This window comes from Rhipicephalus sanguineus, chromosome 4, assembly GCF_013339695.2.
Source record: "Rhipicephalus sanguineus isolate Rsan-2018 chromosome 4, BIME_Rsan_1.4, whole genome shotgun sequence".
Taxonomy (NCBI): domain Eukaryota; kingdom Metazoa; phylum Arthropoda; class Arachnida; order Ixodida; family Ixodidae; genus Rhipicephalus; species Rhipicephalus sanguineus.
Window position 1 is genome coordinate 5,761,986 of NC_051179.1, and position 15,684 is coordinate 5,777,669.

Sequence of the window (15,684 nt, forward strand, 5' to 3'; positions counted from 1 at the left end):
AGGGAAATGTGCTATGTATATGTATTATTTTTTTTTATTTGAACTTTATTCAGACAGACATTGTCTGGGATGAAGGGGCTAAAAGCAGATGCAACACCCTGACGAAGGCCCCTCTACCCATACATTGCTCAGGGGATGTCATGGGATGTCGGGACCGCGGAAAATTTGTTCGAATTAACCAAATGCCGAATTATCGAAAGTATCAAGGAAACAATAAACAAGTGTCTATTACATCAATGCATTCGCATTTTCTTGATGACCGCTTAAATTCATGGTACATATCTGGCATAAAAGCAATGCAAATGCCGCAAATTTCTTCAATCGCAACTCCGTTCACAATGTGACCGCGGCTCAAGACAGCCGTGTCTTAACGCTAAACGTGATCTGCCCCCCTCCCTTATTACGTACCGTCACCGCCACCACGCGCACGTGAAGATAACTTCTGCGCCGGAAAAATGATCGACAAATGATCGTTCGTTCATCGTAATGTCGCAACCTTATTTTATACCAGCATGCGCACTGCGGCTGAATCTCTTCACCTTCAACAGCTTCCACTATGTTCGAGTTGCGTGACATTGCGCGTGCATTGCCCGAAGTCAAAACGAGGCTACTGAGTGCCGCATCCGCTGTGAACGAAAGTGCGATTGCTAAATTAAGACACGATCATAGCGACCACGCAGTTCCGAAGGCGCGTGCGCGGCCTGCGCCCCCAGTCGAAACGAAACTGCTCGGCAGAGCATCCGCTGCTGAATAAACCTGGCTCGCTAATGCACAATAATGAATGGCTACTACACAGTTCTGAAGCGACGCGGCGAAAACGAAACTACTGCTTGTCGCAGCTTTGACCCGCAGTCGCCGCTGGCGCTATGGACGCGATCATAGATATATCACCCACGCAGTTCGCGTGCGCCGAGCAAAATCGAAGACAAAGCAAGTGGGCCGCAGCCGTCGAAGTCTTTGTCGCCAACAACGTGATTATGGCTAGATCGTGGACGGCGACCACGCCTTTATGAAGGACCGCAGCCGTTTGAGTTGTTCGCGAATGCCGTTTTTCCTCCTGTGAGTCGAACTACGAGTCGAACCTCGGATTGCTTGGTGCGCTCCGAGGATCGTCCGAATTAACCGTGTTGCGGGCAAATATGACCGAATTAACAAGAGTTTGATACCATTAAACAATGCATAAGCTTGCCGCGACCAGCGAACACGTCCGAATTATCCGATTTTCCGAAATAACGAAGAGTGATTAACGACCTTTTAGCGTATAACTTTTCATTTTCGTCGACTGACCAAACAGCAAATGTACGGGGCGCTTATTTGCTTACTCCACTTTCACTACTTATGCCAGGGGTTTAAAACTCACGTCAGCTAACGAGCCGCAGCCACGAAAATTTATTCCCACAAGGGCCAGGACACAATGACGAAGGTAAGAGCGGGGGGCGGGTAGGAATAGCTTGTACAAAATGTCAAGCCATGCATAAGCATGCTCCGCCGCTATGTCAGGGACAATTCCCCCCCCCCCCCTTCTCGCCCCTGAAGTGCATTGTGCTTGCACGCTGCTCGACCAATATAGCATTGAATGCTTAGGTTTGTTTTGTCGGCGAACACAGTGAAAATCCAGCGCACAATCACGACGTCGAGGAAGAAGCACACAACCACAGCGCTGATCGGCCTTGTCCCACATTGTGATTTCTGTGCGCCACACCAGCGGCCGCGTTAATCCTTGGATTATGCCGCTTTTGAGACATGGCGAGTTGACGACGCAGTATGGACGTCTGCATTACGCCATAAAAATGTGTATCTAGTACATTGAATCGGTGTACTTCATATAAAGTTATTCGTATTAAGGCGAAAGTCTTATATGCCTCATCAAGCGGGAAAAGTGACCTGTAATGCCATGTGACGCTCCCTCCTAGTCCTTTTCCTTCGTCCATGTACAAGCCCTATCATTAAACACACACACACACACACACACACACACACACACACACACACACACACACTCACACACACACACACACACACACACACACACACACACACACACACACACACACACACACACACACACACACACACACACACACACACACACACACACACACACACACACACACACGAGATCACGGGAAATACATCATCTCATTATGCGCTCCTGTCGACCACCGCCACGGGACCGGCGAGGCTGCCATCGTCCGAGGCGGCAGAAGAAATGGCCATAGCCCTAGCAATACTCCATAGTGGCAACGAGGACACACTTGTGAGTGACGCCAAGACGGTGATGCGAAACTTTACCAAGGGATGGGTCTCCGTCGAGGCGGCGCACATGCTGAACGCCAGAGTCGTGGACTTCAAGTCCTGCGCTATCACCACCAAATCTCTCAAGTGGTTCCCCACGCATGTGGGAGAGCTTGGCAACGAACAAAGACCCGACCTCCCGTCGAACCACAACAAGCGCGCCCACCGCGTCGCGAGACCGCTAAGCCGCCGCGACGCGGACGAAAGGGCCACCGCTGTGCGAGACATCGTCGATGGCGAGGCACCCAAGGTTGGAGGACATTCTTCTGCGACGATGATAACAGACCCCGAAGCCTTACAGGACTGCAAGTACATCATGGTCACGTACCACGAGATCTTCAGCCACTACAGGAAAACGCCACCCCACAAGCAGCTAGAGAGGTCTCAGGCGTCTGACCTGAGACGTCTGCAAATTGACACATTCGAATATCCCCGGCATCTGAACAGGCTGTGTCCGTCGCTCCACCCGTCACCCGGCTGTCCGTGGTGCGGGCACGAGACAGCCGACATGGCACACACACTTTGGAAGTGCGAGTGCGGTATTCGCCGCCACTACCCGGACGAGGGAGTGTGTACCCCATGACGACTGGCTGAGCGGTGGCGAGCCGCCCTTCTCAGCCCACATCTAGTGGACCAAATCTGGGCTGTCCAGCGAGCCAGGGCTATCGCCGAGGACGTCGCACGATGTTCCCCGGACGACGGCTCCTGGAGGCCTAGCCCGGGTCAGTGATTCCTCGTTGGACTCTAAATATTTTAAAGTTCATTACCTACCTACCTCATTATGCGCAAGGATCAAAAGGTCATCACAAACTCATAATTTATGAAGGAAGCCTTTTATGTCTCACGCGAAGCACGAAAGGCTGGCTCAAAAAACCTAGTGACCGCTAAAGCGCGGAACTGTGCGCTACCTTTGCCTTTGCGGCCTTCGTGTGAAAAAGAAAAAGTAAAGCGGCGCTTGTGCGATATAAATTGCAATGTAAAATAGTCGCACCCGATGGCTTTGGTATTCAAGCCGTCTTAGGAGAATGCATCAGGGGCACTATGAATCTTTTTCCTGGTTTCTAGGATATTCACGATCCCTCGGTTCCTTCAAAGCCATCGTGCTGAGGTAGCCAAAACTTCTTTATCATATTGTCGCGACGTCAAGACAGATGCCGTAACGCACGGAATGATCGCGTCTTTTTTTTCTACAATTTTCGCTTTTAAGTACATGTGAGAAGTCTGGGATGCGTGAGAAAGTATTATGAAAGAAGTAAACTTACGGATTAGCTCGACCTCTACGGACTACGAACTGGCACAGATACAGGTTGTCCTGTGATGTCATTTTCGGCGTTTAGTTTTCGCACTTTGCGGAGTATCAACGTGAAATATTTTCGCTATAGCCAAAGTAAAATGTAGTGATTAGTGATGCCGAAAATTGCGCTCAATCTGAAGAGAAATAAAGTAAAGTAAACCGGTAAGAGACAGGCCAAGATGGATATAGTCAGGATAAAAAAAAAATTAGGATTTTTCCTGACAAATCACACGATGCTTTAGAACAAGAAGAAAATATGGACGTGGAATGATGAACAATACCTTAACCACACTGATTTACGAAACAGCAATTTGAAGGTAAATCATGAAGGCAAGCATTAAGTAAATTCTCCAAAACTATAAAAAAATAATAAAGAAACGACAACGCGTCAGTATTACCAACTCCAGTGATCAAGTAGAATTAGTAGACTGTAGAAACTGGAACACCACTATGTTAGTTGGCGAAATCATTTACTGTTGCTGAGCGCTCACTTATTTTCTCTGATAATAATATCTGGGTTTAACGCGCCAAAACCACGATATGATTATGAGGCGTGCCGCAGTGGAGGGCTCCGGAAATTTTGACCAGCTGGTTTTCTTTAACGTGCACTGACATCGCACAGTACACGGGCATCTACCACCACGCCTCCATCGAAATGCGACCGCCGCGGCCGGGGTCGAACACGCGACCTTCGGGTCAGCAGCCGAGCACCGTCCGCTACACCACCGCGGCGGACTCTTAATTTTCTCTAGTATTAGCAAAAAGGTTGCTCGTGGTGGTGTTGCACACGTCACCGGTCTCAGGAAAATTAATAGTCGAAACAGTGCTACACTCCAAGAAAAAAAAAAAGATCTAAAGGGGGTCACGGCAACCGACTCTCTTCGGTAAACCCTTTTGGAAGGTAGAATCAGAAAATGATATTTAACTTTTCTGCAAGAGTCAGTTGTCACTCTTGCAGCGCGTTTCGATCGGCTAGCGTGTCGAAGACGTCGCCGTCGCGTCGGCACTGGCTATGCACGAATGAAAGCAAATCTTTTCTGAGAAATCGCTTCAAAATTTGGTTTCAGAATAAGCACTTCTTTGCGCCAGCGTATTCCGATACCCAAGCACATCCTCCGGCAGTCAGGGGCACGCCGTGAGCGGTTACTGACCGCATGTTTTACAAACGTAACCCATCTTTAAATACTCAGCAAACACATTCGAGTACGAGCACCCGAACGACACGCAGCGCGCGCGGACGCCGTCTACGTCGAGATCAAACATGTCATATGCTATAATTGGCGCACATAACTCCCACAATCACGCAAACTCACTTGATTCTTTTACAGCGTCATCGCAGATGTTGGCGAACCACGAAAACAGCAAACAGAAACCAAGGAAAAAAGTGCACGGCGGCGACCGCAACAACGCGTGCCGTCGAAAGTCTATCGCTTTTTCACCTTACCGGCGAGGCGTGTCCAACTTAAGTGACCAACGCGTACGTGCTGGAAGCATCCTACTATATCTGCACCTCAAACTAGCGTCTTTAAGCCAAGAAAAACCATAATATATAGTGCGTCTAATGGTTCTGTAGACGGGCTTTTTTTTTCACGTTCCCACGCGCGGAAGCATGCTGCACACTCAAGGTTGATAGAAATGCTGTTATGAAGTAGACTAAAGCGCATCTCAAAACGACATCTTGCACCTTCAGCAGTGCAGACACAATGTGCGATCAGCAAAAGATGACCCTTGATAATTGTTTGAATCGCTCATTTTATGGGAGCTTGTACAGCAACGCGCATAACGGCATCCGCAACAGCCCCGCGGACGCAGGCTGCTGTTGGAAATGGCTGGCAGATAACTTCCGCAGAGCTGCTGCAGACGCCCAGCTAAAGCTGTATAATTAGTACCTACGAAAGCAGTACACTCACCGTTAACGGGCGCACGTTGTTCGTGTCCGCTGCTCCATGAATATTCCGCCCTCCTAGCGTGACTTCGAGCACGGAGCCTGGCGTCAACGCCACCGAAGATGCGCATTTTTGATCGAACACAAAACTGCACGACAGGCAACTGACGCAACCCGTGCAACCGACGCAACGCACAACGCATTCCAAGAGACCGAGCAAACTGAGAGAGAAGGCCGAGGCGCGGCGCCAGCCCGGCTGGCTCCGTCGGCGAGGGAGGCGAGCCACCCCAATGGACAACGAATATCCTGACGACGTCCGAAGAAGAGCCTAACGTCCGCTTCCCAGAACGGCGGTTCACGGGGCGTGCAGCGGACGTCGCGTTTTGGATGTCCAAAAATGGTCTTCCGACAGACGTCCAAGAATATATAGCACGTGGACGTTTTCAATAATCCAGGCGTGGATATCAAGAGGACGTCGACAGGAGATGGCCGTGCGGACATTTCAAAGCTGTTTGGATGCAAACCGCTACACGCTAGTTCATCTGACAATGCGTGAAAGTGATTTTGCAACATATGGAAGCCGCCGCTAATTTTTATCTTTCGGAAAATATGTGATTGAGGACATAATTCATGGATAATTGTGCGAGCATGTATGCATTGCATTCGTGGCATTTCTCGCGATTATTTACGTGCTTAGGAGAAAGGTGAATGGGTGACGCACATACGTAAACGTGACTGGAGTTTCTTCCCACGAAACACAAAACCTCTAAAAAACGTCTTAGTTTACGAGAAGACCAAAAATATATGTATTTTTTAAATATAGCATTAATTCGCCCCTCAAATGTGCTTGCATACTCTTTATTAGCATTTTCAACAGCTACGGCATACCCAGAGTCTATTTTGCCAAAGAAGTTCATAACGCCTAGTTCGAGACATTTTTCAGACATTTTGTCTGAAAGTACGAGTGCACAACGACTATCTCAATGATTCTTCGAATGTTTTCTCGAGAAGGGCCAATATACAAAAACGGCATGTCAAAAGAGCGGTTACCGTCGGTTTTACTCAAACAAATGACGCAGACAGCCATACCCCCAAAATAATTTGTTTCACAACGATGCCTCTAACAGCACGCTCGCACAGCAGCGACTGACAACAGTAGTAAAACCGGCAAAACGCAGGCACGCACGCAGCGCACCCGGCGCACCATGCGGCGCACCGTGCAGTGGTGCAGTCAGCTTCGGCGGCACTCATGTTGAAACGTGTCCTTCGCGATCGTGCTGTGCACCGGCGACTGCGGAGACGCCGTTGGCGTCGTCGCGTCGTTTTGCGTTGGCAGCAGCTCGGCTGTCATCGTTTCGCATTTTGTGTAGCGTGCCAGCTTTTCTGTACGGTTCACTGGCTGTTATCTGGCATGAAGTAACTGTGCTCATGCCATTTGCCGCATATTTTCCATCAGTGATTCGTGAAACAAGCTCTACTGTGTGTTTTCGCCGACGGTCCGTTACAACAATGGCCTGATCTGCTCGCCACCTTCGTTGCAGCTAGCAAGCAGCTATTCGGATAACCTACTTCTTTCGGTAAGTGAAATTAAGTGTGCCTGACTTTTCGTCATTACTGCTAGAACTTTTGACAGTTCTTGGTTGGTGGTTGAATCTTGGTCGAACGCGAAACTATATACGGAGGACGCGCCGTTGCGAATCGTAAGCCAGACTTACTCGCCCTATTCCAGGTCGATCATCTTGTTCTTCTGCGGGTTACAGCTCGTGTGTGGGTGGGTGTATGCGTGCGAGCGAGCGTTTGCTTGCTTACAACCATGCCGGCCTGTCGCTGACAAATAGTGCAACGATTCTACAACAGGTGCCTCGCTTTGTGAGTAGTTATGATTGTCGTTAATAAATACATGACAGCATTTGTGCACATCTGTAATTGGAAATCTGTCTTTAGAATGACTTGATGCTCAATTATTTGTTGTAAATTATACCTAGCTTACTTGCCTCTTCTTGTATGCAGCTTTTCTTCACCGCTGTTTGTACAAGACATGAGGCCCGAGACCACGCCAGCTTGTGTGAAAGCCAGCGCAGTTTCTTTGACGGGACCTGGAGTGCATTCATGCAGAACTTGAATTTATGTTGCTGCTGCGTCAATCAGCTTCACCTTGTGCGGTCACCTTCTGTCGTATTTTGTGCCACATTCGGTGCACTTTATTCATTAATAAAGCCGCTTTTACAAGATCATTGGATAATTTATTGTTTCTGATAAGCATGATTATTTGTGCGCCATACACTAAACGTCATTTATGAAGTACGTGTTCATCCTCTGCATGTTCAGATTTATTATTTGTTCAGTAGTAAACCGATGTGAATTCTACATGGAAATTGGATATAAGTGGTTGTAGAAGAAAAGTAACGACACAAAGAAGCGCTTGTTTGTGTCCTCACTTTTATTGTCTGCGTCTCGATTTTTGAGCTGTATTTACAATGAGCCCATTGGTGTCCCGCTGGATATAGTGAGGCTTTTGGTCAATATCACGTCCAGGGCTGTACTTTCTGTGGACTTTTGGGCACCTTCAGGATATGATATCCTGAAGGTGCCAAAAATACACAGAAAGTCCAGCTCTGCACGTGATAATGACCAAAACCTCACTGTGTCCAGCATAAGGGTCATTCCACGGACGTTTTCTGGACGTCGGGTAAGATTTTTACTGAATTTGCATACGTCCAAGCACGTCCGAATATTCGGTTTTTACGCCCGGTGGGATTAACTCGGGATGTTCAATTCCTTTGCGCCATATAGTCCTGCGGACGTCCCGTTGAACGTCCCACGGTATTTGTCGTGCATCCGCCGGATGTACGTAATGTCCAGTAAAGTGGTCCGATAGACGTCCCAAAGTTATTGGTTGCCCATTGGGACAGCGCCAGAACGGCGCCGAACGACAAACGCGCGATACGTATGGCGCATACGACTGCGCCTTCATCGCGGAAGCCAATCGAAACGCGCTTTAGGAGAGTCCCGTGACTCCAGCCCAAATGCTCTCTTTCTCTCATCTACCTTCCAAAAGGGATCAAATGGACACCAGAACAGAGTCACGCGGCCGTGACCCTCTTTTGACTCTTCTTTTTCTTAGAGTGTACTCAGTTACTCACACTAATAGTACCCTCATGAGTGCTCTCACACTCATGAGCACTCACTCACGTTCATACTCACATCTACTCACACTCATGAGTACTCACTCACGTTCACACTCACGTCCACTCACACTCATCAGTACTCCCTCACGTTCATACTCACATCTACTCACACTCATGGTACTCACTCACGTTCACACTCACGCCTGCTCACCTTCATGAGTGCTCACTCACGTTCACATTCACGTCACTCACACTCATGAGCCCTCACTCACGTTCATACATCTACTCGCACTCATGAGTATTCACTCACATTCACACTCACGCCTACTCACCCTCATGAGTGCTCACTCACGTTCACACTCACGTCCATTCACACTCATGAGTGCTCACTCACGTTCATACTCACGACTACTCACACTCATGAGTGCTCACTCACGTTCACACTCACGTCCACTCACACTTATGAGTGCTCACTCACGTTCACACTCACGACTACTCACACTCATGAGTGCTCACTCACGTTCACACTCACGTCCACTCACACTCATGAGTACTCACTCATACTCACACTCACGTCCACTCACACTCATGAGTACTCACTCATACTCACACTAACAACGTTCAAATGAGTGTGAGTGAGTGTGAGTGAGTGCACTCATGAGTGAGTGTGCCGAGCTATGCCTACCACAGCGCGCAAGTAGAGTGTACTAGAAGGATCTGAGTGGGACGAACGGAGCGCTCTTGCTGAGGCGGCACTCGTTGACGGAATAGGGGGCGCTGCGGGCGAACTGGATTGGTCGCTACCGAGCGTGCCGGGGCGCACCGGCCGCGCTTTCTCGCGTTTCGCCCTGTTTTTCTATTTACAGGATCTATATACAGACATTAGGGTAGAAGAAAACAAGTGAGAATAAATTGAAAGTGACTTATAAGGCTTTCCAACGAAAGCGTGCCGTGTGTTCTTTTTCGTGTTCCCTCTAGAACACGGACAGCGATGCGTCAATGATACCAACTGACTGATCCGGTCATATTTCTCTAAGAAATTGACCACTTAAAAGTGTCGTGGTGGCAACTTCATAAATTAAAAGTGAATGCGGTGTCAGTGCGCTAATTTTCTACCATGGAAATTTTCAGCGGCAGTCGTTCGTTTGTCTGAACGCCCGAGAGTGATAGCTGCCGTTGACGTACTACTTTCGCAGCTTTTCGCACACCCCTCGAAACTGTCGGGATACTTTAGTATCCTTTTTAATTATTGAAATTACTTACAATATTTTGAGCATGCTGCGACCGCACGCGAGATTACTCAGATATGCCGAGAATGCTCTACACAGAAATAAACTACCAGTGCTAACCTTGTAAACAATTTATTGCTTTTAACCACGGTTTCAAAAAAATGTGGAGCTTAAGTGTTATAATAAACGCTATGGTGCAGGCTACCAAAGTAGGGAGTGCAGAGTGAGAGTGAATAACCGAAAATAATGCTTTGACAGAATTAATGGCCGAAAACAAGGGTTTCTAAGATTGCTGTAATTGAATCAATTAGGAGAAAATAAAGGTCCAGATTTGCAACAAAAGCCCACTTGGCCTTCTGTTGCAAATCTTGACCCTTACTGGCTTTGGACCAAGTCTACAAAATTTTCGGCCATTTGAGTCAACAGAACAAGCAAATTCCTGTCAACGTGTTTGCTGCTGGGCCAGACAACACAGTTGTCTGGCCCAACAGCTTCGTCGTTAAATCCCCTTCGGTAATAGACGAAGTGCTGAGTGCACCTGAACATTTTAGAAATTTAGATGCTTGAAGAAGGGCTTCCTCTGCCTGCAATACAGTTCTTGCAAGTCCTTCAGAGAGCTTTCCATTCAGAAATGTTTTGTAACTAGCCTGCTCAATCACGCTCATGTGAAAAAGGACTGCCCTCTCTGAAGTGACAGTGCCAGAGCACGTATCCAACTTCGACGGTGTATAAACAGCGCCTTCATAGCCATGGAATTGGTGCACCGACCAATATTTAGACGGAGTCCTCAGTTCTCGCAAGTTTTCTAGTTTCAACGACGCTGTCGACACGTCGTGCACGTCGCCTTGACTTTCAAAGTCCTCGTCGACAGGCGTGCTCGTGCAGGCTTTCTTGCTATTCTGGGGTCCCGGCACGGTAGGCGCTTCCCGTTTACGAGGAGCGCGTTTAGGAGGCAGTTTCATGCTCAACTATTTCGGAGCGTTGGGCAAGACTGTAGGCACAGCGTCTGGCGTCAGCGCGGGAACACCGCGAGCGATTCTCACTTCTTTGCCGTCAATGATGTGGACGTATTCACGCAGTATGTAGCGGTCCTCGAAGTGGAGCTCACACACTGCACAGTTTTCCTCGAGAGCTTTGTCGCTGCGATGGAGGTTCCTTTCCCAGATTTTTCTTCTACTTTCATCTTTTGGAACGCTAAAAAGCGATAGCTTCCTTTCTGCTTTGACGCCGGCATAGCCTGTGCGGCATCCCGGTGCGTAGCAATGGCGAAGCCTAGCTTTAGTCATGCCGAAGTCGTTGGCACTCACTCATTTGGGCATTGAAGGCTCCCACCACAGCACAGTAGTAGACAGAGACAAAACAGCAGCAGCGCTCACGCACACATTACGAGTCAACGCAGCTAATAAGTGAACGCGACGACGAACACACTTGGAACATGTCCGAACCAGTGCCGCCAGTGCGAACACCACCAATCCACTGCGACCGCAGCGCCGCCACGCCAACTGTCAACGAACCGCGCTTCGCTACGATGCAGGTGCAGAGCCGGCTGCTCGTCCCACTCAGAACTTCAACTTTTCTTGGCAATGAAGGGAAGGCTAGAGAGCCGAACTACGCGTGTGCTACCGCTGAAGATTATAGTCCTACAATTGCGTCCGTGTTTTCTGCGTGAGAATAAAAAAAAACAACATTGTTTTATTTTCTGCGGGACGCTGTTTGAAGAGAGGGTCAGCGCGCACCAAGGAGATATTTATATTTGTTTTGCTTTATGCAGTGTCATTTCGCGTTTTTGCTCCTGTCGCACCTTTTACGTGCACCTCACAATCAAAATGGCGTCTTCGTCTTCAGGCGAGCGCTCGTCACCCTCCAGCTTTCCCGACGACTCGCCGAGGGAGCTTGTGACGAATTTCACTAACAAATGGCTGTGTAAGCCTGTGACGGCCACTTGAATAATCAAATGGCCATCACAGAAGGTATGGAAGGTTCACAAACCGCAACTAAATTCGAAACGGGCGCCGAACCGGACTACTTCGCGGAGCAGTACATGTGCAGTAGCTCCGCCCCCGTAGCCTTCCCTTCATTGCCAAGAAAAGTTGTCCGCGAGTATAGTACACTCTAGCGCAAGCTTATTGTGTGGTCCACAAAATAAAGCTGCACTTTATTTTGTGGTCTAGTCCACAGAATAAAGCTGCACTCTATTCTGTGGTCTGGACCACAGAATAGTCACTGCGATTTCATGCTAGCGCTGCTAGCGCCGACCGAGAGCTTTGGGGCTTTGGCGCGTGTTATGTCGCAGAGGTGCGCCTTCTGCAGCTACGTTTTCGTGGATGTGCACATACAGTGTGTCGAGTGCGATCCGAAAGTGCCCATCTGCATTCGGTGCTTCTCCAGAGGCGTCGAGTCGCTGACGCACAAGAATGACCATCAATACAGTGTCGTGGTAAGAGTTGTCTTTGAATGCCAACTGTTAAATGCGAAGCATTTCTTAACGAACCTTTGGCACTTTGAACGTTTCTATCTATCTATCTAGCCGCCTACGTCTGGGTGCTCTCATGATCGCCTCCTTAGCCTGGTGTAGACCAAAATTGGCATGGAATGGTAAGAGGATTTGACGAATATTACTCTGGGGTCATGACATCAATAACGTGAAGGGAGTGTCTAGCGTTACGTCTAGACGTAATGGTACGAGCCGGTGCACTTACGTCTGGACGTAAGAATAACGAGTCTTAAAAGTTACGTCCAGCGTGGCAATACAAATACAGCCCGTTAGACCTACCGAACCGATTGGCCTCAGTGGCGCAGCGGCTAGCGTGTCGTGCTCGGACTTGCGAGGACGTTGGTTCGAACCTCGCTGCTGTTGCAACTTTTTTTTTTTTTTTTTTTTTGTCTCGGGTGTTGCTGAAGTCTGTTGCCAGAGAAGCGCGACGCGGCTCTTGGGTTACGTACGCCTCCGCCTGCCCCGAAGGGGCAGGCTGCGCGGGCTAAACAGCGCGTGGCCGCGACAGCGGCCAGTAGCGCGTGACCGTGACCCTGCCAACCGGCCATTGAGCGTTAGCGAAATGGCCGCACTCGCGAAGCGAGGGCGAAGCCACGATTAGGTTGCCGCGCCCGAAGGGCGCAGAGGGCCTTCACTGAGCAACAGGAAAATAATGTACTCACGTTTGTGGAAAGCCACATGACTAGAGTCCCTAGATTTTCCCTGCTCTTCAACAGGGAAAAATCTAGGGACTTTAGTCTGGACGTAACGATAGCGGTGACTACAGTTACGTCTGGACGTAAACCTAGCAACAGCCTAACGTGAAAACCCTGTCGCGTACGTCGTCAAACCCTTTCCTCCAGACACACGTGGTACAGTGGTTAGAGTTATCTTTGAATGCCAACTGTTAAATGCGAAGCATTTCTTAGCGAACCTTTGGCACTTTGAACCTTTCTATCTATCTATCTATCTATCTATCTATCTATCTATCTATCTATCTATCTATCTATCTATCTGTCTGTCTGTCTGTCTGTCTGTCTGTCTGTCTGTCTGTCTGTCTGTCTGTCTGTCTGTCTGTCTGTCGGTCGATCGATCGATCGATCGATTGATTGATCCGCCTATGTCTGGGTGCTCTCATGATCGCCTCCTTAGCCTGGTGTAGACCGAAATTGGCATGGAAGGGTAAGAGGATTTGACGAATATGACTCTGGGGTCATGACATCAATAGCGTGAAAATCCTGTCGCGTACGTCGTCAGACCCTTTCCTCCATGCACGCATGGCACATGCCCGTTTGCCACGGGTCGCGGTGTATGGGTATGCGCCACAGGTGATTGACGGCTTATATCCACCCAGGAATGGCGAGAACAGACATTGGCAATTTAAATTAGCGAGCATTAAGAAAAACCGACATCGGCAGCATTGACCCGACGAATGGAAAGAAGGAGAATTAGGATCCCAGTAGGAATGGAACCCAAGCATTCTGCATGGCAATCAGGTATTCTACCTCAGAGCTGCACCAGGTCTATAAACTGGTTTGGAGAAACTGCCTATGCAGGCATAATGTCGGTGCAACATCAATTGCGTTCGTGGTGCTGGCTATCTAATTTTACAAGAAAGCAATAAACACTACATATGTACTCCTAAAACTAAAGTAATGTGGAACAATCTTGGCAGAGAACAGCGCTTTGCGATAGGTGGTGAGACACTGGAAGTTGTAAAGGAGTACGTCTCCTTAGGACAGGTAGTAACCGCGGAGCCGAACCATGAGAGTGAAATAACCAGAAGAATAAGGATGGGATGGGGCTGATTCGGCAAGCATTATCAAATCATGAATGGTAGTCTACCACTATTCCTCAAGAGGAAGGTATATAACAGCTGCATCTTACCGGTACATACCTACGGAGCAGAAACCTGGAGACTTACAAAGAGGGTTCGACTTAAATTGAGGACGACGCAGCGAGCGATGGAAAGGAAAATGATAGGTGTAACCTTAAGAGACAGGACGAAAGCAGAGTGGGTCAGGGAACAAACGGGGGTTAAGGACATCATAGTTGAAATCAAGAAGAAATGGATATGGGCCGGGCACGTAGCACGTCGGCAGGATAACCGGTGGTCATTGAGGGTAACTGACTGGATTCCAAGAGATGGCAATTTGTGAGGGGGAGACAGAAAATTAGGTGGGTAGATGAGATTAAGAAGTTTGTAGGTATAACGTGGCAGCAGAAAGCACAGGACCGGGTTGATTGGCGGAACATGGGAGAGGCCTTTGCCCTGCAGTGGGCGTAGACAGGCTGATGATGATGATGATGATGTACTCCTACGATACAGGCGTCATATCAGATTAAGGTCTGTGGTTCCAGTGTTGGCTCCGCTTTTATAGCAGTCTAATTAACATTACATTTGTATTCCTGTTATTCAACAAGCTGTATTGAAGCATTGCTCAACGCCGGTGTAATACATTAACGAACGTTGCGTGTGATATTCACATGATTGCACCATAAAGTGCACTTAGTTTCGACAATACTGATGTGTGTACTCTAACATGAGGGGCTGACATTACATCGACCCATAAGTAGGTAGGTAAACAACTTTATTGATTCGTCGAAGAATCATGTGAGGGGGGGGGGGAAGCGGAAGCAGGACTACGATGGGCCCTCGGGCCGCTCTAGGTGGCCGGACACTTTTGTGCTTCGGCGACCCCTCTGGCCCAGCCCACTGTCCGGAGCTGTAACTCCGGTTGCGAGCTGCGCAGAGCAGCCTCCCATCGCTCCTGGTGTTCTGACGCTTGCCACGGGGGCTTGGATTTTTTTTGGCAATTCACAAAGACGTGATCGAAGTCGGCTCTGGTGCTCGGACACAAGTTGCAATGAGGAGAAGTTTCGCCATGCGTAATAAGGGAGAGAAGGAAAGGAGTCGTGACTGTGGCCGTTTGAAGTCTGTGCCACAAAACCTGGCCCTTTCTGGAGAGAGATTTATGTGGTGGGGGATACGTTAGGCGGGAATTTCGGTAAAAGAATGTAATGTGGTAGCTGAGGAGTCGACCCCTGGCACCGCGAAGCGAAGGCAGGTCGCTTTGAGCCCGGTTGACGAGTGCTCGAGCTTGGGTGTGAGAGGCTGTGTTGCCTGGCTGTGCGCAGGGACCCAAAGGAGGGTGATGAGGCAATCAGGCGGAGGAGATAACTCAAGGATTCTAGCTGCCGGAGAATGGATTTTGAAAGTGGCGAAATTACGAATTGAAGTTTTAGAATCAGAGAAAATATACTCAGCGGAGGAGTGAACAATTGCTAACGCAATTGCCGCCTCCTCTGCTTCCAGGGATTCTGTCGAATTTGGAATGGACGCACTAGCGACCAGGTTTCGAAATCCGTCTACAACGGCT

The 15,684-nt window shown here is 48.8% G+C and overlaps 1 protein-coding gene across 2 annotated transcripts in view; it reads left to right on the forward strand.

Annotated features, from left to right (window-relative positions):
• The first annotated feature begins 12,059 nt into the window (after positions 1–12,059).
• The window catches only part of LOC119389323 (transcriptional adapter 2-alpha), a 193,802-nt gene continuing 190,177 nt past the window's right edge, over positions 12,060–15,684 (forward strand). For both annotated transcript variants that reach the window (XM_037656528.2, XM_037656531.2), the window contains exon 1: positions 12,060–12,268. In XM_037656528.2, coding sequence (XP_037512456.1) covers positions 12,065–12,268 — 204 coding nt within the window. In that variant the 5' untranslated portion in view covers positions 12,060–12,064. The remainder of the gene's footprint in view (positions 12,269–15,684) is intronic.